General features: G+C 34.3%; 1 protein-coding gene across 25 annotated transcripts in view; it reads left to right on the top strand.

The window, feature by feature from the left end:
* Nucleotides 1-22967, top strand: part of CHD9 (chromodomain helicase DNA binding protein 9) — a 275732-nt gene that overhangs the window by 197529 nt on the left and 55236 nt on the right. For all 25 annotated transcript variants that reach the window (XM_054453479.2, XM_054453475.2, XM_054453480.2 and 22 more), the window contains 6 exons: nucleotides 612-807; nucleotides 5173-5340; nucleotides 6335-6514; nucleotides 13755-13865; nucleotides 18057-18253; nucleotides 18688-18887. In XM_054453479.2, the coding sequence (XP_054309454.2) occupies nucleotides 612-807; nucleotides 5173-5340; nucleotides 6335-6514; nucleotides 13755-13865; nucleotides 18057-18253; nucleotides 18688-18887 (1052 nt within the window). The remainder of the gene's footprint in view (nucleotides 1-611; nucleotides 808-5172; nucleotides 5341-6334; nucleotides 6515-13754; nucleotides 13866-18056; nucleotides 18254-18687; nucleotides 18888-22967) is intronic.

Raw genomic sequence — 22967 nt, forward strand, 5'->3', positions numbered from 1 at the left:
TATACCACTTAGAGTCCAAGCTCCTAAATTTTTATGTGTTTTATTTTTATTTGATGTCTTGCAGTTTTTGAGTTTTGTATATGTTAAATGGGGAAGGATAAAGGAAGTTAAAAGATAATCACTTTGCAGTAATGACTATAAAGAATTCAACAGCATTCCAGTGTGTTCTTAATAGATTGCAATATAGAAGCAAGTATGTCAGTCGAGAGTAACATGGATTAAGGACAAAAGAAACATTCATAGCCTTCTTGTATAAAGTTTTTGTGAAAGTCTTTATTTCTTGCAAAAAAGTAATATATTATGATGAGATCAGCAAAGCAGTTTTTATAGACTGCCTTTTGTTATTCTAACTTCTGAAATAAAATTTATTGTAGTGTTCTTTTACCTATACATCCAGGAATTCAGAGGTTTTGTATCTTTATATTAGTTTTTGTTTTCTCCTTAACACCAACACCAAAAAGTATAAAGTCACAGAAACTACTTGAGATGATATTGCTTCTTAATTTTAGAGAAAACATAATACTGCAGGAAAACTGACTTTACATTTGATAGAATATGTCTTCAATTTTATTATACTTATTTATATAAATTTATTCCATTTCATTCCATAGATATTTATATGAGCGAATTGATGGCAGAGTCAGAGGAAATCTTCGGCAAGCTGCTATAGATAGATTTAGTAAACCTGATTCAGATAGATTTGTTTTTCTCCTGTGTACCCGAGCTGGTGGGTTGGGCATCAACTTAACTGCAGCTGATACATGTATAATTTTTGATTCTGATTGGAATCCTCAAAATGATCTTCAGGTAAATAATTTCCTTGGCTAACAAAAAATGCATTTTTTTAAAAAGTAAAATTGTGTAACTGTTTTTGGTAATCCACATCTTTTATTTTTATCTGGGCAAACTAATGTATGTTTCTCTATGAAATATCTGTGCCAAATAAAATAGGTGAAATTATTTTAATTGTTATGATAAAAACTATAATGACAAAAAATTTTTACTTTTTATATGTCTCAGTAACTTATATGTCTTACTAGCTTATAAAAAGTTATGACTATTTGAGTACAGTAATTTTTGTTTGTTTGTTTAGATATGAGATCTCACTATGTTGCCCAGGCTGGCCTTGAACCCCAGGACTCAAGCATTCCTCCCATCTTGGCCTCCAAAAGTGCTGGGTTTACAGGCATGCATCATCGTGCCTGGCCTGATATTTTTATAGTTTAAAGAATATTACGTAAATTTGAGAGAGACCTAAGCTTTAAGAATAATTTATTTGTAATAAAATTAAAATTTCAGAATTTTAATCCTTAAAAATAAGTACTCGCTTATTCTGATTTTATCTTGTAATCATAATATAGTATGCTTTTTTTATAAAATACTTTAGAAAATGAAGGCACACATATAAGTAATGACTATACTTGGACTACATAGAAATATAGGAATATTAATTACAGTGATCAAAGAGAGTAAATTTGCAGAAGGATATGAGAAGAAAACAAAATATAAGAGAAATTATTTTATTATTCATCATAGTCTTAATTGCATTGCAATTCATATTAGTACTTTTTTTTTTTATAAAACTAGTCAAGTGTAGTCATGAGAAGGGGAAAAGTAGAGTTCAGTCTGCAACTGTGAACAACCCATTAAATAACTACCTTCAGACCAGCCATATTATATTTTTAAACAAGTATAAAAACAAATATAATAAATGGTTATTTTGAATATACCTAGCTTAAAACATATTTTAAATTGCTCATTTATGTAACTATATGTAATCTACTTTAAAATATCAAAAGATTATCCAAAATTAATAAGCCAGAGACCAACTCTTTCTGTGGAAGGCTCAATTACTAAATATTTCAAGCTTTGTGTGCCACATAAGATCTCTGTCGCACATTCTTGTTTGTCATAATCCTTTAAAAAGGTAAAAAAGCCATTCTTAGTTGGCAGGCCAGATTTGATCCACAGGCTGTAGTTTCCCAATTCCTACATTAAACCCAAATCATAACTGTTTGCCTTTGAAATGCATGTTTGTACTTATAACTGCCCATAGTGGATGTTCTAAAAGTTAATTTAAAATAATAAAGTCACTTTATAGAACCTGAAGAGAAAGTGGAAAAACTATCTTGAATCTCCCAATTTCTCCCTCTCACTTGTTTTTTCCTATTTGACTGCTAATGTAGATCCAGTTGTTACAGACTAAGATAATATTTGGCCTCTTGTACTTCCCCTACACCTAGAGCAAAGTTGCCCATTTACAGTCCTGGGTTCCAAATGGCACAAAATGGATGTGGATAGAATAAAAGTGTCAACGAAGGGCAGAACATTATTACCCCCTATATATTTTAAAGCCACATTTTATGATTTAATTTTTCTGAAGATAATGGAAAGGTGATTAATAATTTGGGAGAAAAACTAGATTCTGTAGAATATTTGGAGTCAAGATTTATCCTACAAAGTTTAAGTTTAGTCGGAACTCAAGATAAAATATGAAGCCCTTATGCGATCTCTGATGTCTCCACTTTTAACATGTATGCATATTAATTAGTTTGTCCTTCATTTAAATAAAATTTAGATATCCAGAGTTATTTACCTTGGGTGGTTTTTTTTTTTCCCCAAAAAATGACCCAGCTTAGAAAGAAATCATAGATGACACAAACAAGTGGAAACACATCCCATGTTCATGGATGGGAAGAATTAATATTGTGAAAATGACCATACTACCAAAAGCAATCTACAAATTCAATGCAATCCCCATCAAAATACCACCATCATTCTTCATAGATTTAGAAAATACCATTCTAAAATTCATATAGAACCAAAAAAGAGCCCGCATAGCCAAAGCAGACTAAGCCAAAAGAACAAATCTGAAGGCATCACACTACCTGACTTCAAACTATACTATAAGGCCATAGTCATCAAAACAGTGCGGTACTGGTATAAAAATAGACATGTAGACCAATGGAACAGAATAGAGAACCCAGAAATAAACCCACATACTTCCAGCCGACTGATCTTTGACAAAGCAAACAAAAACAAAGTGGGGAAAGGACACCCTATTCAACAAATGGTGCTGGGATAATTGGCAAGCCACATGTTAGAGAATGAAACTGGATCCTCTTTTCTCACCTTATACAAAAATCAACTCAAGGTGCATTAAGGTCTTAAACCTAAGACCTGAAACTATAAAAATTCTAGAAAATAACATTGGAAAAACCCTTCTAGACATTGGCTTAGGCAAGGATTTCATGACTAAGGACCCGAAAGCAATTGCAGTAAAAACAAAGATAAATAGCTGGGACTTAATTAAACTAAAGAGCTTTTGCATGGCAAAAACAGACAACAGAGTAAACAGACAACCCACAGAGTGGGAGAAAATCTTCACAATCTGTACTTCTGACCAAGGACTAATATCCAGAATCTACACAACAAACTCAAATCAGAAAAAAAAAAAAAAATTCCATCAAAAAGTGGGCTAAGGACATGAATAGACAGTTATCAAAAGAAGATATACAAATGGCCAACAAACGTGAAAAGATGGTCAGCATCACTAATGATCAGGGAAATGCAAATCAAAACCACATTGCAATACCACCTTACTCCTGCAAGAATGGCCATAATCAAAAAATCGAAAAACAGTAGATGTTGGTGTGGATGCAGTGAACAGGGAACATGTCTACACTTCTGGTGAGAATATAAACTAGTACAGCCACTATGGAAAACAGTATGGAGATTCCTTAAAGAACTAAATGTAGAACTACTGTTTGATCCCGCAATCTCACTACTGGGTATCTACTAAGAGGAAAAAAAGTCATTATTCGAAAAAGATACTTGGACACACATGTTTATAGTGGCACAATTCACAATAGCAAAATTGTGGAACCAACCCAAATGCCCATCAATCAGAGTGGATAAAGAAACTGTGGTGTGTATATGTGCGTGTGTGGTGTGTATATGTGTGTGTGTATATATATATATGATAGGATACTGCACAGCCATAAAAAAACAATGAATTAACAGCATTTGCAGTGACCTGGATGATATTGGAGACTATTATTCTAAGTGAAGTAACTCAGGAATGGAAAACCAAACATCATGTGTTCTCACTTATAAGTGGGAGCTAAGCTGTGAGGACACAAAGGCATAAGAATGGTATGATGGACTTTGGGGACTTGGGGAGAAGAGTGGGAGGTGGGCAAGGGATAAAATACTGCAAATATAGTGCAGTGTATACTGCTTAGGTGATGGTTGCACCAAAATCTCACAAATTACTACTAAAGAACTTACGTAACCGAGTACCACCTGTACCCCAATAACTTATGGAAAAAAAGTACCCAGCTTAAATAAAATATATTGAAAAGATTGTCGATAATGTAATTGAAAAAAATTTAGAAATTTAGGGTTAGACTTTAAAACTTGAGTGGTAGCTCACACCTGTAATCCCAGTACTTTGAGAGGCCAAAGTGGTAGGATCTCTTGAGCCCAGGAGTTCGATTGGGCAACATAGCAAGTCCCCATGTCTAAAAAAAACAACAAAAAACTTAGTTGCCATCAACTATAAAATCTGTTCATAGGTTTTGTGTCCCTGCCTAAAAGTATATTGACTACACTTCCGTTAAAACATAATAAGGCGGGGTGCAGTGGCTCACGCCTGTAATCCCAGCATTTTGGGAGGTTGAGGCAGGTGGATCACTTGAGGTCAGGAGTTCGAGACCAGCCTGGCCAACATGGTGAAACCCCGTCTCTACTAAAAATACAAAAATTAATCGGGTGTGGTGGCAGGTGCTTGTAATCACAGCTACTCAGGAGGCCGAAGCAGGAGAATCACTTGAACCCAGGAGGCGGAGGTTGCAGTGAGCCAAGATTGCGCCACTGCACTCCAGCTGGGGTGACAGAGCAAGACTCTGTCTCAAAAAACAAAAAAAAATAGTCCTTTGTGAATTTATATTCTTTGATATTTAAGCTTATAAACCTAAATTTTAACTTACTCCTGATTGTGGGATTATTTCTTATTGTGGTAAGCTCTCCCTTAATTTCTAGAAAAAGGTTATATCTAATTCAATAAAAATGGTCTAAGAATTCTTACATGTGTTTATATGCCATACATATAGTTTACTATTAAATGCCTTTTGAGAAAATAATTAAATATGTAACTTTTCATTTTTATAGGCCCAAGCTCGTTGCCACAGAATTGGTCAGAACAAAGCAGTTAAAGTCTACAGACTGGTAACTCGTAACTCATATGAGAGAGAGATGTTTGACCGAGCCAGTTTGAAACTGGGCCTAGATAAAGCTGTGTTACAGAGCATGAGTGGAAGAGAAAGTAATGTTGGTGGTGTATGTATAGTTTCTTTTTCACTTGAGATTTTTGTGTGTTCTTGCATTTAATTTTACCTCCAATAGTGTGTCATTTAGTTTTGGTCCATGCAGAATACTAAACACATTTGTTTTCTGCAGGGGAACATTTTCAGGACAGAGCTATGTTTAGTTAATACTTTTGAATCCTTTTCTTTCTGTGTAGCTCCAGAGCTTATGAATTCTAAATGTATTTTCAAGACAGAAATTCTTTGCTCTCTTTTTAGGACATTTGTATGATGGCATAGCAAAATAGAATTTGTGTTTATATAAACAGTTTTCAAATTCTTTTTTTAGTGTCAATCTACTAGCATTGGCTTTGTCTTGTTATAAATGATGACATTTTGGCTTTTTTTTCCCTCAAGGTTCTTGCCTAATATCTATCAGTAATAGGATCCTAGTACCGGGCTGGGCACATGGCTCACACCTGTAATCTCAGCACTTTGGAAAGCTGAAGTAGGAGGATTGCTTGAGCCTAGGAGTTTGAGACAAGCCTGGGCAACATGGCAAGACCCTGTCTCTATAAAAAATAAAAATTAGCTGGGCATAATGGCGCATGCCTGTGGTCCACACCACTTGGGAAGTTGAGGCAGGAGACTCGCTTGAGCCCAGGAGGTCAAGGTTGCAGTGAGCTATGTTTACACCACTGCACTCTAGCATGGATAACAGAGCAAGACCCTGTCTTAAAAAGAAAAAAAAAAAAAAAGAAAGAAAAGAACCTTGAAAGATGTTACCCAACCCTTAGGTCTTGTTTTAACCAAAGCCATTCTAGGTAGATGGGTAATTCTCATTTTAACAGAGCAAAGAAGAGTCAACAACTTCAATATATTATTTCCATGAATTCTCTCTTATGCGCATCCCAAACCCAAATGCAGTTTAAGCATGTCTCTTGTGTTCTTTGACATCCTTTAGGGATACTTTCTCACTTTATGAACTTTAAAAACAACTATTTTTATGGAAGTTAATTTCTCCTTAGATTCAGCAGCTTTCCAAAAAGGAAATAGAAGATCTGCTTCGAAGAGGTGCTTATGGCGCTATTATGGAGGAAGAAGATGAAGGCTCTAAATTCTGCGAAGAGGATATTGATCAGATTTTACTACGTCGTACAAAAACTATTACAATTGAATCAGAAGGACGTGGGTCAACATTTGCCAAGGTAATAGTGAGTGCAATTTTATTAACATAGCAGTGATGTTCACATCCTAACTACTGAAAAAGTTTAATTATCTCTTACACCGAATGTTTAAACATACTGAATTAGCCAAAATGCAGTAGGTAATGTATTTTCCTTCATTTTTTTCTGATCCCTTATGTTAATTTCACATGAACTCTTCTGATCCTTGTGAAATAGAATAAATGTAATAACTAGAAATGGTTCTAAATATTAGAGTAGAACATATGAAATCAAAGAAATTTAGAAACGAAACATCTGTATATACCAAAGGTAGAACAAAATGTAAGTAATGTAAGAGGTTAAATCAGCTTACATCAACTTTGATAATTTAAAGAACCTAAAGGAGAGAAACAATTTCCGATTTCATTTTAAATACTTAAATCTGGCCGGGCAAGGTGGTTCACATCTGTAATCCCAGCACTTTGGGAGCCAAGGTGGGTGGATACATGAGGTCAGGAGTATCTAAGTCTTAAGGGGTAAGATGAAATTTATATTTTGGAAGGAAACAATAATAACTCTATACTCTGTTAGGCGATAATATTTGTAAAGTTTACTAATTGCCTTTATATTCCTTTTTTCTTTTCTTTTTTTTTCTTTTTGAGACAGAGTCTCACTCTGTCACACAGGCTGGAATACAGTGGCACGATCTCGGCTCACTGCAACCTCCACCACCATGCCCGGCTAATTTTTGTAATTTTAGTAGAGACGGGGTTTCGCCATGTTAGCCAGTCTGGTCTCGAACTCCTGACCTCAGGTGATCCACCTGCCTCGGCCTCCCAAAGTGCTGAGATTACAGGCATGAGCCACCATGCCTGGCCATATTCCATTTTTCCTTCTCTCTCTCTCCTTTTTTTTTTTTTTTCCAAATCAAGACATGGTAAACTTACCTCTTCCATTCATCTGAATAGTTCATTATTGCAGTATTCTGTCTCACCTGCACTAATTGCAGAAAACTACATACAAGTTTTCTCTTTTCCACTGAACTTCCTTTCTACATTTCCCTTCTTCCCCATTCCCCTGTCTGCTTTCAATCCAGAAGTTTTTCTTTATCTTTATGGGGAATATTGTGGTATAGCAGGAAGTACAGGTGCTGTACCAAAGTAATGATACCAGCCTTCAAATAGAAACTCGCTTGCATTCATTTAGCAGACTAATAAATTCTTGTGTCAGGTATTTTGCTAAATGCCAGGAATACTAAAATGAAAGGATTATAGTTGCTGAAAAAAAATAAAGTAGGAGATTATTAATTCTGTATACTCTGAATAAAGAAAGCCTTTGCAAAGAAAAGAACATTCAACCTGAGTCTTGAGGGAATTGCGAATTTCATTGTTTTACAAAGAGAAAGAAAAAGCCAGATAAATGAGTCACATGTTGCTAAACTACAAGGAATATTTCAGGAATATGACATAGGCACGTATGGATACAGGAGATGAATTACATGGAGATGAAACGGTGAAGGAGTTAGGGAAGTTGAACCCAAATTGTGAAGGGCTTTATGTGCCATTTTGAGGAATTTGAAATTGATCCTAAGGCAGTTAAATTTTAAAGTCCTTCAAGCAGAAATTGGACATAATGCAATCTGGTTTAGAAATTTTAACTCTATCAGCAGCATGGAGAACAAGTTGGAAAGGGGAAAGACTAGAAACAGGATTATTTAAGGGGCTTGTGTAGGAAATAATGATGGGTGAACCAGGGTCGTGGAGACCTTCTTGAATCAATAGGAGTAGATGACCAGTTAGAAATTTTGAGAAGAAAGAGTCAGAAATGACTTGAAGATTTTTTACTTAAGTAGCTAGGAGGGTCATGGTTGTCTTTAAGATAGAGAAGGACATTCATATGGGGAAGAGAAAGTATTGGAGCTGTTGTATTTATGACACTTACAGGATCCAAATGGAGATGTCTAGGAGAGTTGCCTGGGACACAGATACAGATTTGGAAATTAGTAGAGAATAAATCAGAAAAAAAGTAGTTCCTTTTGTTTCCAAAAGGAACATTGCAGAAGTAAAGTAAAAGACTGAGAACTAAAACTAGTCATGACTAAGTAGATGTACCCCGGCTCTAGTTTTTTTCCTGGGAAATCTTACTTAGTTTTGATTCGTTGGTTCTCTACTCTATGGACAGAGATATTTTTCCTCATATCTGAAATCTAATTAATATCAAAAGGTGGTCATGGTTATTGTCCTTGTTGATTAGGCCAAACATAGAGATACTGTCCTTAAAGTTGTTGTTTTGTTTTTAATTAATGAAGGCATATGCAAAGCATTTAATGAGCACATGTGATTCTTGGCTTCCTTATTTAACATGTTAATGATAATGATCATGGAAAGTCAGAGAAATAGGGTTTGAATTCTGATTCATAAGCTGAGTGACCTTGAACAATTAACCTCTTTGAGTCTTACTTTAAAGAGGAGATCATAATAATCGTACTTGGCCTTTCCTGCTTTACTATACAGTGCTATCTAACTTTTATTTTACTTAGAGAACTCAAGTATACTCTAATGCTCTGAGAATTGAGAAATGCTTAAACATTTAAATATCTACTTTAAATCCTCACACCAGAGAGTAACTGTCACATTTGAAAACTGATAAGGTACGACAATGCTGAGGAGAGTTGAGAGTTTGCTCTAGTTGTTTTATAATTTGTTCATTTCCCAAATAATTTGTTCATTCCCATAGTTGTATGGGAATGCTGTTAGATACTGGACATTTGCCAAAATGGGATATGGTGTAAAGTTAGTAGTATTTTACACTTTTTCCTGGGATCCAAAGACTTCAGCTCTGCTCAACTGTTTTCAACAATTTGAAGAGATAAAATAATTCCATTCTGTGTTTCTTTGCATTATCAGATAGTATTTAATAAGGAGCTACATATGTGGAACAGGGTCCTTATGAGACTGTTTAGACTTGGTACATATCCATCAAATAAATAGAACTTATTATTGGTAACTTCATTTTCAAGTGATGATATCCCCTAAAACTTGTTTTGAGAGATTTTCATAAGGGCAGCCAGGTGGGTCCTAAAAACAGAAATGTTTCTAGTCTGATTTTTAAAAATTTGATAGAGAACAGAATGCTTTGAATTGCTTACTTTACAAAGGAAAGAAAACCATCTAAATTGTGCTGCAGATGGATTGCTTATTTGTAAGGGCCTTTAGTTGGCACCTTCTGCCTTTCTGCCACTGTCTGTCATAGGAAGATGGATTTCGCAATTTAAAATCTTCTCTTGCAAATAATACAGAGATTTAATGGCGGAAGGAATGCATTTTAAGAAGAAAAATTTAGGGGGAACTAGGATATTGGGATTTAATATTTGGAAGGAGTAGCATCTTATTTCTATAGGCATAATCGCTTGTCACAATCCTTGAGAATCACGTAAGTTATCTTGTAAATAGGTTATATGTCAGTTAGCAAAAGCCTCTTGAATTGTTTAGAAATTTAAAATTGTTTTATTTGTAAATTAAATTTATCATTCGTCTTATAATGAATGTAACAAAGCTATTTAATTCTGAAATTTAATTTCTTCCAGGTAAATTTTTTAAATTATCTATAGTTATATGATAGCAGAATAACAATTATTATACACTGTAGCATATAATTTTTTTTAGGTAAACAACCAAAAAGTAACACACTTTAAAATCTGATTGTGTCCTTTCAATTACTTCATGTTTAATCGTTCCTCATGGTTTTTTGTTTTTTGTTGTTGGGTGTTGGTTTTTTTGTTTTTTGGTTTTTTTTTGAGACAGATCTCACTCTCACTCAAGCTGGAGTGCAATGGTGCAATCAACAATTCACTACAGCCTTGACTTCCTGGGCTCAAGTGATCCTCCTGCCTCAGCCTCCCATGTTGCTGGGACCACAGGCACATGCCACCATGCCCAGTTAATTTTTTGATTTTTTAATAGAGATGGGAGTCTTACTTTGTTGCCCAGGCTGGTCTCAAACTCCTGAGCTCAAGCATTCGTCCCACCTTACCCTCCCAAAGTGTTGGGATTACAGGCATGAGCCACTATGCCCAGCCTGCTTTTCGTGTTAAATGTTCTCCAGTTCATATAAAGCAAATACTAATTTACCAGATTGGTTAAATCTCAACAGGCATGTATCACTGAAACTGTAGAACAGAATAAAACCCTATGAATGTCATTCAGTAAACTTCACTATTCCTGAAAATTGATGTTTATAATAATGAAGATATTAAAGTATCATATATCCTCAGTTGTGAGAAATTTGTTCTGAAATAGTTAAGGACTTACTTGCATGTAGTTAGATGTCTGTTCCTCATACTCATTTATACCAGTTTGATGAATTGTTATACTTATTTTATACAGCTAATGATAGCTGTGTTGTTTTGTTTTATCAAACTAGTTAGTCTTTGTTCTTTCAAGTTGGATATGAAGGTCAGGACTGGTGGCACACGCCTCTAATTCTAACACTTCGGGAGGCCAAGGCAGGAAGATCACTTGAGGCTGGAAGTTAGAGACCAGCCTAGGCAACAAAGTGAAACTCCATCTCTACAAAAAAGTTAAAACTCAGCCAGGCAAGCTGGCATATGCTTGTTGTCCCAGCTACTTGGGAGGCTGAGGCAGGAGGATTATTTGAGACCAAGAGCTAGAGGCTGCAATGAGCCATGATCATACAGCTGTACTCCATTCTGGGCAACAGAGTGAGATCGTTTCTCAAAAAAAAAAAAAAAAAAGTTGAATATGAGTTTTTATAATATGTGGTTTCTCATTAAGAGTGTCTGATGCTATTTCCTGTTGCCACTGTAACAAATTATTACAAAGCCCATGAGGTTCATGGCTTAAGACAACACAAACTTTTTCTCTTATAGTTCTAGGTGTCAGAAGTCTAACATGAGTCTTACAGGGATAAAATCAAGGTGTCAGTAGGGCTGGTTCATTCTGGAAGCTTTAGGGGAGAATCTGTTTCTTATTTCTTCCACTTCCTAAGACTACCTGCATTCCTTGGCTTGTGGCCACAGTACTCCCATCTCTGCTTCTGTCATGTCATTATCCTTTTTCTCTTCTAGAGTCAAATCTCCCACTGCCTCACTTTTGTAAGAACATTTATAATTACATTTAGGGCCTACTTGGATAATACAAGCTATCTCTCTATTTCAAGGTCCTTAACTTAATCATATCTGCAAAGTCCCTTTTCCATATAAGACAAAACTCACAAGGTTCCAGGGATTAGGATGAAGTATCTTTGGGGACCATTATTCAGTTTATCACATTCATCAGTTCAAAGAAATATAAAATTAGTTTTTCAGTGGTTTTATAATATTAAAGCTATAGTTTAGAGAAAGCAAAAAAAAAGGAATTTAAATTCATTTCATTAAAACATTTGTTCCTGTCATTTCTGTTTTAATAAATATGCGCAAAATGCACACTTTGAAACACAGTATTTACCATTTGCTTTATTTTATATAAGCATCTTAAAAGCCAAACCTCAAAAGAATACTAGATTGAATGAAAGAGTATATTTATTACTTGGTAAGCAATAACATGAACAGAATCTGAAGTTCAGCAAGAGGCATTTAGCCTTTTAATTTTTGGTTTTTTAGACTTTTTGTTTTTTTTTTTTTTTTTTTTTTTTTTTTTGAGACAGGTTCTTGTTTTCTCGCCAGGCTGGAGTGCAGTGGTGCAATCATGGCCCACTGTAGCCTTGACCTCTCAACCTCCTGGGGTCAAGTGACCCACCCACCTCAGCCTCCCAAGTAGCTGGGACAACACCTCAGCTGGGACTACAGGTGTGCACCACCACGTCAGGCTAATTTTAAAAGAAATTATTACAGAGATGGGGTCTCACTATGTTGCCCAGGCTGGTCTTGAACTTATGGGCTCAAGTAATCCTCCTGCCTTGGCCTCCCAGAGTATTGGGATTTACAGACGTGAGCCACCGTGCCTGCCCTGGATGTTTTATAAAGTTTAACTACAAATACAGACAGTATTCAACAGTTATCGACTCATGCTAAACTTGTTTCGTCACCACCTCCCACTTTTTCATACTGTTTCGAAGCAAATCCCAGATGTGATCACCACCTTTACATGTTTCCGTATGTATCATTAAAAATAAAGACTTTTAAAACATACTATAATACTATTACCACGTTTAAAAATAAAATGAAACATAATTCCTTGGTATTAAGTATCTAGTGCTTAAACTGACAGTTATCTTGAATATCAAAAAATGGCTTGTTTGCTTTTAACAGTTGTATCTTTTTAATGTGGGATTTTTCTGGATCTTTTAAATTTTATCAAGACTTTTTCTTTAATTAAGATTTTTACCTTTTGTTTGTATCCCTGATAATTGGGCATTATCTTAAAACCATTTACCACTAGTTTCCTTTGAAAATCATTTTATGTGACCATATTCTTCTATTTATTTTTATAAAAATTCACATACATTTTTCAGGCCCTTAACACATTGTGTATCTTCAATGCTTCTTTCATTTTTATAAAGCATTTTGAGGACATTTTTTGATGAGGCCTATTTACAGTGATTTAAGTTGTAAATAATGGTTATTAGAACACAAGTTAAAGAGTTGAAGTGTTATCTTTAGAGTTTCTTCCAACTAAAAGATTTTATAATTTCCACAGTATTTACGAAAATAAATAACTTGTATTTTCTTCTTTTGCTCCTCAATATTTTCTTAAATTTTTACAGTGGTTATGCAGTGTTTCTGTGGTAAGGTAGAGTTTCTTTTTTGTGTGTGTGTTTGGGAAAAGAGTTTTTAAAATGACAATGATTTATTTTCCTTTATTTCCCATATCCTGTGTTATATTTCCTTTAGGAGATATTACTGTCTGAAAATGTGATGAAAATAAACTAGAAATATACCAGAAAATTAACTCTGTAGTGCAGGCAGGTTTGGAAATTCTTGTTCTCTAACCTAATTTCTTAATGGTCTTGTAATGTTTTTAGAAACCATGCCTCCATTCTCTGTAGCCTCCCCACCAAAAAGATTCAGTCCTTACTTACCAAAAGTATCAGAGTTAACCAACAGTAATAACTTATTTAATTCTACTCCTAAACTTCAGCCTGTGTTTGCATTAAGCCTTTGCCTTAAGCAGATGACTGCTGTGTTTCAGACCACTGAATTTGAAACACCCTTTGATGTATGAGTATGTGGAATTCAAATTCTATCCATAGTAAATGTGAGGAGATAATGTTTTAAGTGTACTTTGATAGATTTTTCCTCTAAAACTGCCATTATGTATTTCAGGCAAGTTTTGTGGCATCTGGAAACCGGACAGATATTTCTTTAGATGATCCCAACTTCTGGCAAAAATGGGCTAAAAAGGCAGAAATAGATATAGAGGCCATCAGTGGCAGAGTAAGTATTTTTATCTCTCTAAAATAAACTTGCTTTTAGGATACTTTGGCAATAGTATTGTAATATTTTAAGGTGTTCAATTATGCAGTTACTAAAACAAATTTCTACATATATAAATTGAAGTAGGGTAGCAGAATGAACTGAGTGAGGTACTCCTTCAATTTAATACATCTAATATCTCCCATGATGGGTTATCCCTACAGGGAAAGTTTAACTTTTGGATATAATTTACATTCTTAAAATTATAATATGTTTTTAAAATTTTTTTAATGTCTTCAAATCATGGGTTACATTTATTTTTTCTTTAACGTTTTCTTAGTGTCAGAACCCATTAATGATAATCTAGTAAAATGTAAATAAGAGGAGAAAAAAAGCAGTCAAGAAAGTGGCATTTTTAAAACTGTTTCTCTTATGACTTCCCTTGAGCTAAGAAAAGGTCAAAATGCTAAAATTCACTTTATGGAACTGATAATAATAGCATAACTGCTTATTTACTAAGACACTTGTCTAATAATTGTATAGAAATCAGTGTTTTTGAGTCTTACCAATTATCAAAGTAACAGCTAGATGATTAAAGGAATTTTATATTAAGCACTGATGCATTGGATCTTTGTTGATAGCCTTTTACATGTAAAGCTTTACAATTAGGAGTAACACCACTACCATCCATAAGTATTATTGTTGAATGCATTTTGGAAATATATGTAATTCTGTGTGAAACAGGTAAACGTGAAAAGGTAATTATAAAAATATTATTGGCATATGGCATGTTCATGTACTTAAACAAGTAGTGGGGTCTGCAAAACACTATAAAAGTTCTTAAGTGAGTTTAGTGAATTAACTGGATAGAAGATAAATATGCCATTGAGCCTTCCTAAATATCAGTACTAACAGAAATAGAAAAATATAATGTAATAGGATATCTACTTCACAGTAGAAAAAAAAAAGATATAGAACACTTAAGAATATACCTAAAGAAAGCTGTGTTTGATTTCTGTAAAGTGAAATTTGGTTGGGAGATGTGTCCATTGGGAATATTTTAAACATTTTAATAGTTCATTTGTAAACATAGAAATGTTAATGCATAGATGTAATGCAATGCAAATCAGAATGTTAATTTTTTCTTATAACTAGACAAAATAATTTTAAATTTTTTTTGGAAGAATATTTAATGCACTGTTAGGAATCTGTCCTGCAGCAATAAGCATACATGTACAATGATAATATAGTACAGTGATACTCATTGCAGCATTTTTTGTTATAGCAAAAATTTAGAAACTAAATTTTCTATATGGGAGCAATGGTACATTCATACTGTCTAATGCAATAATTAAAAGTAAAAAATAATAAGAATGGACATTCTTATGTACCATCTACTGTGGACTAACAGAGCTCCAAGACAGAGAAAGAGAGAGATGCGGAATGATGCTTACAATGTGATCTCTATTTATGATTTTTCAGCAGTATATATTGGTAATTACATCCTAGTGGGTAAGAAAGTGGTAAACAAATAGATAATTTAGGGAGTGAGGAAAATAAAGCAGTAAGATGGTAGAGAGTGCTGGAGAAGTAGAATTAGACTAGGTGAAGTGATCAAGGGAGGTCACTGCAAAAGGATTATCTGCACAGAGACTTGAATGAAGAGAAAGAGCCAATACACTGTAATGTCAGGAAAAGCTTTGAGGCAGAGGGAATGGCAATGAGACACTGGTAGAAATAAGCTTAGTGTATTCTAGAAGCAGAAATACATTATGGCAGAATGTGAAGAGTTAGTGAGCATGGTGGTAATAGATAAGGTCAGAGACTGAAGACATGGGCCAAATCAACAGGGCTTTGTAGATTATTTTAAGGAGTTAAGGATTTTGTAAATAAACTTATATAAGCATATAGTCATTTAATACTTGTGCAGTAACATTTTAAAGTTTATACTTTTGTAAAAAATTAAAGACTTTTCTGAAAATGTACAATAAAGACTAACATTACTGTATGTTAAAGTATCTAAATATGTTAATACAGCTGGGCACAGTGGCTCATTCCTGTATAATCCCAGCACTTCAGGAGGCTGAGGCAGGAGGATTGGTTAAAGCTAGGAGTTTGATACCAGCCTAGGCAACATAGCAAGACCCTGTTCTCTACAAAAAAAAATTTTAAATTAGCTAGGCGTGCTTGTGCGTGCCTGTAATCCTAGCTACGAAGGAGCCTGAAGGTGTGAGGATGGCTTGACCCCAAGAGTTCGAGGTTGCAGTGAGCTGTGATTGTGCCATTGCACTCCAGCCTGAGTGACATCAAGAACCTGTCTTTAAAAAAATAAATTTAAAAAGTATATATATTAATATAAAACAATAGTTCAAAAAGTATGGTACTGACAGAAAGATACAAAGCAAAGAATAGGATAACAACAGAAAAAGATCAAAGTATAAGTTTATGAAATATACAAATAGTGCTAAAGAAAGATGATTTAATAAATGGTGATTAGGATATTGGATTAGCATTTGAAAGGAGCGTTATAATCCTATGCTCTATACCAAGTAAACTCTAATTTGTGATAAAATATTTTTAAGTGTTTTTTAATCAAAACATGAAAAATAGAAATTAGATTTCTTTTCACAAATATTTGGGTGGGAAAACATTCTAAATTAGAAATTACAAAGGAAGTGATTCGCATATTTAACTATACAAGACAGAATTATGTAATGGAAAAATGAAAGTGCAGTCAGACTGGTGACACAATTTGTAGCAGACATGTATATGAAAGTTAGTGTTTCTATTATATAAAAGCTAATATAAGTAGATCAAAAATGTATCAAATCTCAAAAGATTTGGGGAAGAAGACATTTGAAAATTAAGAAAAAAATACAATTAGTTTTTTTTGTTTTTTTTTTTTGTAAGGAAACTGGGAAGGGGAAAAAGAGGAAAAGGGACAACTCTTTCTTACAGAGGAATTCCATTTAATAAATGTAGAAGGAATGAAGGAAATAAAAAATCATCATGAATCAACTGTAGTAATAATTGTAGCATACAAGATCCATCAGTGAATTCTAAAATTAGTGGGTAAAAGTTTAAGGGGACACAACATATTTATGTGTCTTCAAAGTATATCTTCCAAAATAGTTATTAATTCCAAAAGGAAAACTAGTAACTTCACAGTGGAGAAACTTGGCAAAAGTTAACATCACCTGTCATAAGACATCACATGCCCCTTAAATATAATGCATTCCATACATATTATGGCATACCAGGACCTTTATGGTCTGGTCCCTGCCTTCTCTCCTACCATTTGTCCTCTTCTGCTCTAGGACATAAGCATTTCCTGAAAATCTGATAACATTTCAGGTCCCTTGCTCTTTCCTCTACTTGTAATGCTATCTCTTCCCTCACTGCCTGGCAAACTACTTTTAATTCTTTAAGAAGTCTTTCTAGTATCACTACTTTGTGACATTTTCTCTGACTATGATACCTCTTATATCATAAAAAATTTCATCCCGAATAGCATTTATTTAGTGACACATTTGTCTGTGTAAGTAAAACTTTGGATTCCTTATGAGTAGAAACAGCCTTATTCATATTATACCACAGCCCATAACATAGTGCCTAGCTTAGAGAAGTTTCTCAATAAAAGTAAAAAGTATGTTAACTTAAATTGTTTTGAATGATTTAAACTGAATCGAACATACTGAGGTTGATGCAATTAACTGCCTTGCTTTTTGTGTATTAAGTCTTTTGGAAAGTGCTGTAAAATATTCATAACCTTTGACCAGTATTTCCATTTCTGGATACTTCCCTTCTTTTGAATTTATCTTTAGAATAAACTTAAGCCACAAAGATTTACTTTAGCATTATTTATTTTAAAAATTAAGAACAATCTAAATTATGAATTAGGTAAAGAAAAAGTATAAGGCATAAATTCAGTTTAAAATATTTTTGTGATTACAATAATGTTATATTAATATACAAAATATCAAGTTCTTTTTATCCTATGACTATAATGTCATAAAATTTTACATGTGTGGTAGTAAGAATTCTAAAGGAATATAAGCAATTCTAAGTTGACTGAATAGGTTGGTGAAATTGTTAGTGGTTTCTTTTTGTCTGTGTTTCTGTAATTATTATTTGTATAAGGTGAAAATGTAGAACACTGTTGTAAGCAAAATCATAAAAGTACCTTCAAGTAATAGCTGTTCTGTTTTACAGAACAGCTTGGTTATTGACACTCCAAGAATTAGGAAGCAAACAAGACCTTTTAGTGCCACAAAAGATGAATTGGCTGAATTATCTGAAGCTGAAAGTGAAGGAGATGAAAAGCCCAAACTCCGGAGACCCTGTGACCGTTCCAATGGCTATGGAAGAACTGAATGCTTTAGAGTTGAGAAAAACCTCCTAGTTTATGGGTAAAACATTGTTTTTAATGTTTGCTCTAAGTAGTCTGGTATGTAATGTTACAGAAAATATATACTGGTTTTGAGTATATTTTTTATCTTAGAATCATTAAAATTTACTTTTAAAATACTCTATTTTTTAGCATGTATTTAAGAGCAGAATGATGAGATTATCCTCAAGTATTTAAATTTTCAAAGTATCACTAAAGTCAAACTTCTTGTTCTTAAATTCGCATATTCAGTAATACAAATTAGATGTTATCCATTACTGAATAAAATATACTAGAAATTACTATACCATTCCTCTACATTCTATGCATGGGTAGGGAAGACTTAATTAGCAAAAATGACAATTTTTTTAAGTTTTTCATTCCTATTATCTATGAGTTAATATTTTTCTCTAGAACTTGACTCAATATCAATATAACTATACCTTTTTTAACCAGGTGGGGCCGATGGAGAGAGATTCTATCTCATGGCCGTTTCAAAAGGCAGCTAAATGAACATGATGTAGAGATAATTTGCCGAGCTCTCTTAGCATATTGCCTTGTTCACTACCGAGGAGATGAGAAGATTAAAGGTTTCATATGGGATCTCATTACTCCAACTGAAGATGGACAGACACGAGAGCTACAGAATCATCTAGGTAAGAACATTATTTCATTTGCTTTTAAAATTTATTTTCAGTTATATAAGTAATACTTAACATATTCTCCTATAAAATATAAAAGCATTACAAATAATATTAAGGAACCTTAACCTTCACTCCCAATTCAAGTTCCAGCTTCAGAAAATGCCAATGTTATCAGTTTGGTGGATTTTACATTTTGTTATCAAATACGTATCTGTTTGGAATTGATGACCCAACTGAATGTCTTAGAGGTCTTTCCGTCTATGCTCAGATAGATCTATCTCATTTTTTAAGTTCTGCTTAGTATTCCATAGTATGGATATTCCATAATTTATTTAGTATCTCCTTTGATGATGGGTATTTAGATAGTTTCAATTTTAGACAATTAAAAAACAAGTTTCAGAGAAGATCCATGTACCCTCCTCCTTGTGCATGCAAATAAATCTTTCACTAAAGTAGATATCAAAAATGGAATTATTAAAGTATAGCTTATATACATCTTTAGTACCTAAAATGTGGTCTCTGGGTCAGCAGCATCAGCATCTTCTGGAAGCTTCTTAGAAATGCAGAATCTTAGGCCTCAGATTTACTGAATAAGAATCTGCATTTCAACAAGATCCGTAGGAATTAGTGTACATATTAAAGTTTGAGAAACATTGATATGCAATTTTAAATTTTCATAATACTTTTTAATTTTTGTTTATTATTTGAGACAGGATTTTGCTCCGTCCCCCAGGCTAGAGTACAGTGATGCAAACATGGCTCAATGTAGCCTCGACCTCCTGGGCTCAAGCCATCCTTCTGCCTCAACCTCCTGAGTAGCTGGGACCACAGGCATGTAGCACCACACCCGGCTTTTAAAAATTTTTTTATATTGTAGAGTCAGGATCCTACCATGTTGCCCAGGCTGGTCTTGAACTCCTGGTCTCAAGCCACCCGAAGTGCTGGGATCACAGACATGAGCCACCATGCCTGGCCTAAATTTTCATTATAATTTAATTTGCTGTCCAAAATGTTTATGCCAATTTACAATCCTCTCAGAGGTATATGCTAGTACTTTTTCTCCTTAGCCTTGCTAACAGAACATTCTTTTTTGCATGAAATAATTATTTTATAGCATAAAATAATTGAATTTCCAGTAAAAAATAAAAAGAATTACTATGCCCTTAAATTTGTTACAATTTTATTCTATTTAATCAAAAAATATCTATTGAATGCCTGGTGTGTGTCTTATGCAAGGTGTTGAAAAGATAAGAAGAAACAAGATAGACAAGATCCCTGAGCTCATGAACCTTACATTCTAACCAGGTAGACAGACGTAGTAAGAATGTACATTAGTTACAGATTGTGGTAATTACTGTGAAGTAAATAAACCATTGAGATGGAAAACAACAGAAAGCACCCATTTTAGATAGGGTGGTCAGTGTAGGCCTATTTTAATAGGAGACAGTGAGTTTAATTAATGTGAAGACCTGACTTCTAGGTAGATGGAAGAATCACACAAACGTAATTTCACTCTTTCTTGAAACTCCACTAGAAAAAAGTAAGGCACTAAGCTTAACAAATTCTACAGAACAAAAGACTTGGATTCCTCAACAAATAAATTATCGGATTAGGAGTGAATAGAGAGGTATCTATTCACAGCCAAAGGTGACTTTCTGCCCCAATCCCACCCCTACCACAGACTATCACAACCTTCAGCGTGTACTGGCATCTAGTGGGTAGAGGCCAGGAGTTCACAGATAGTCTTCCGCCCCCCACAATGAAGAAATATCCTGCTCAAAATATTGTAGTGCCAAGATTGAAACCCTGCTATAACCTAAAAGAGATTGAAAAGTTATCAACCAGTTGCAGTGCGGGGTCTAGGGACTTTATTTTTATTTTTATGTTTTGTGACAGGGTCTCGTTCTGTTGCCCAAGCTGGGGTGTTGTGGTGTGAACACGGCTCACTGCAGCCTCAACCTCCTGGGCTCAAGCGATCCTCCTCCCCTGTAGCTGGGAATACAGGCGTATATCATCACACCTGGCTAATTTTTTTTTTTTTAGAGGTGGAGTCTCACTTTGTTGCCCAGGCATGTCTCAAAATTCCTGGGCTCAAGTGATCCTCCTGCCTCAGCCTCCCAAAGTGCTGTGGGGGCTTTATTTAGACCCTGATTGAGACAAATAACCCAGAAGAAATGTTTTATTATCTTTATTAACTAATTAGAATGTTGAATACCAAATATTAAGAAGCTATTATTGCATCTTAGGGCTGATAATAGTATTGTAGTTATTTTAATGGAGGCTTTATCACTAAATAGATACCTCTGTTAAATTAAATTTAGACATCACTAAATATCTTTTAGATATTGCTAAAAGATACCTTTGATATTTATGAATGAAATGATTGATTTCTTACATTTACTTCAAAATAATGTGAAAGATTGGGGATGAACAAAATTGGCCATGAGTTGATAATTATTGAAGGTGGATAATGGGACTGTTGTATATACTTGTATGCTATAATTTTAAAATGAGCATAAACTCTCAAAAATGGGAGAGGAAACGGCAACAAGATTTTGGAAGCCGGAGGCAAATATATTAGTGGTAACTGATTTAACCAACCTGAGAGAGCTGAATCTTAGGTCAGCAGTGGAAAAGGCAAACTGCTTTGCTTTACAGATTTCCCAAATGTCTTAGGAATTTGTGACATCAGGAACCTCTGGAAGTGGGTGTGAAAGGATAGAAGCTTTCATTCAAAGTGGTTTAAAAAAAGGCCCTAAATACCCTCTTCAGTTCCATGTAGCCAGGATGAAAACTGACTCAAAATTTTTTCTCTGGAAAGAGTAAAATAGAAGTCTGGGTTGCACTGGTAGTTGAGTTGTGCAACTACTAAATAGGGATTAAATAACTGTGCATTCTGGTTGTTTCATTACTCAAGGAATAAAACTAAAGGGCTTGCCCCAAACCTAAAGATAATGACAGGAAAAAAAAAAATCCCAGCCAGTTACCCTTCAGTGAGCCCACAATCACTATGCTCCATCCCTTCAGTCTCCGTATCACCTTTTTTATTTGTCACACTTAAATAAGAGCAAAAACAGCCAAGGATTATCAGGCATCTCAGGAAAGTCTCTAACATGAAAGAGAGAGACAAAAAACCATTGGCTGGGCACGGTGGCTCACCCCTGTAATCCCAGCACTTTGGGAAGCTGAGGTGGCCAGATCACTTGAGGTCAAGAGTTCAAGACCAGCCTGGCCAACATGGTGAAACCCCGTCTCTACTAAAAATACAAAAATTAGCCAGCCATGGTGACACGTGCCTGTAATCCCAGCTACTTGGGATGCTGAGGCATGAGAATCACTTGAACCTGGGAGGCGGAGGTTGCAGTGAGCCAAGATCACGCTACTGCACTCCAGCCTGGTTGACAGAGCAAGACTCTGTCTCAGAAAAAAAAAAAAGAAGAAAAAGAAAAAGAAAAAAAACCATTAAAATGAACTTGAAGGAAACAAGATTTCAAAAAGGAGGACACCTTTTCTTTAACTATCATTAATATCTTCAAAGATACTTCAAATATACCATGACTTCGAAAGAATAAGGTGCTATAAAAACAGTGAAAGCAGAAGCCTATAAATTATAACAATATATAATGAAAATGAAAAAGTAAAAAGAAGATTGAATAATGAATCTGGGAAAATCTTGTTAGGAAGAAAATTGGAAATACTGAATATCTGTAGATTTCATTAGGAAAATTTAAGCATGTGTATTTTTAAGTATGTACTGTTTTCAAACCAGCAAGGGTGGAAAAGATTGGAATACAGAACTATTTATCATTCCAGCAAAACACAGAAAGAAGGAAGGTATGATAAACAATAAAATTGTAAAACTAAGTATATAAACATATGTGTGCAGCCTATGTATATTTTCACCTGTTAAAAGAGGAAGATTGTAAGATGGGGGAAAAATAAACATTTTTATACTTTAAAGAGATATTATTAAACACCAAACAAGCTTAAAAGTTTATTTAGTAAAACTATACCATGCAAATACTAAACCGTACAAAATGTTATAGTACCATTAACATAGAACAAAGTGAATTTAAGATGGAAGGTATCAAT

Source organism: Pongo pygmaeus, chromosome 18 (genome assembly GCF_028885625.2).
Source record: "Pongo pygmaeus isolate AG05252 chromosome 18, NHGRI_mPonPyg2-v2.0_pri, whole genome shotgun sequence".
Lineage (NCBI taxonomy): Eukaryota > Metazoa > Chordata > Mammalia > Primates > Hominidae > Pongo > Pongo pygmaeus.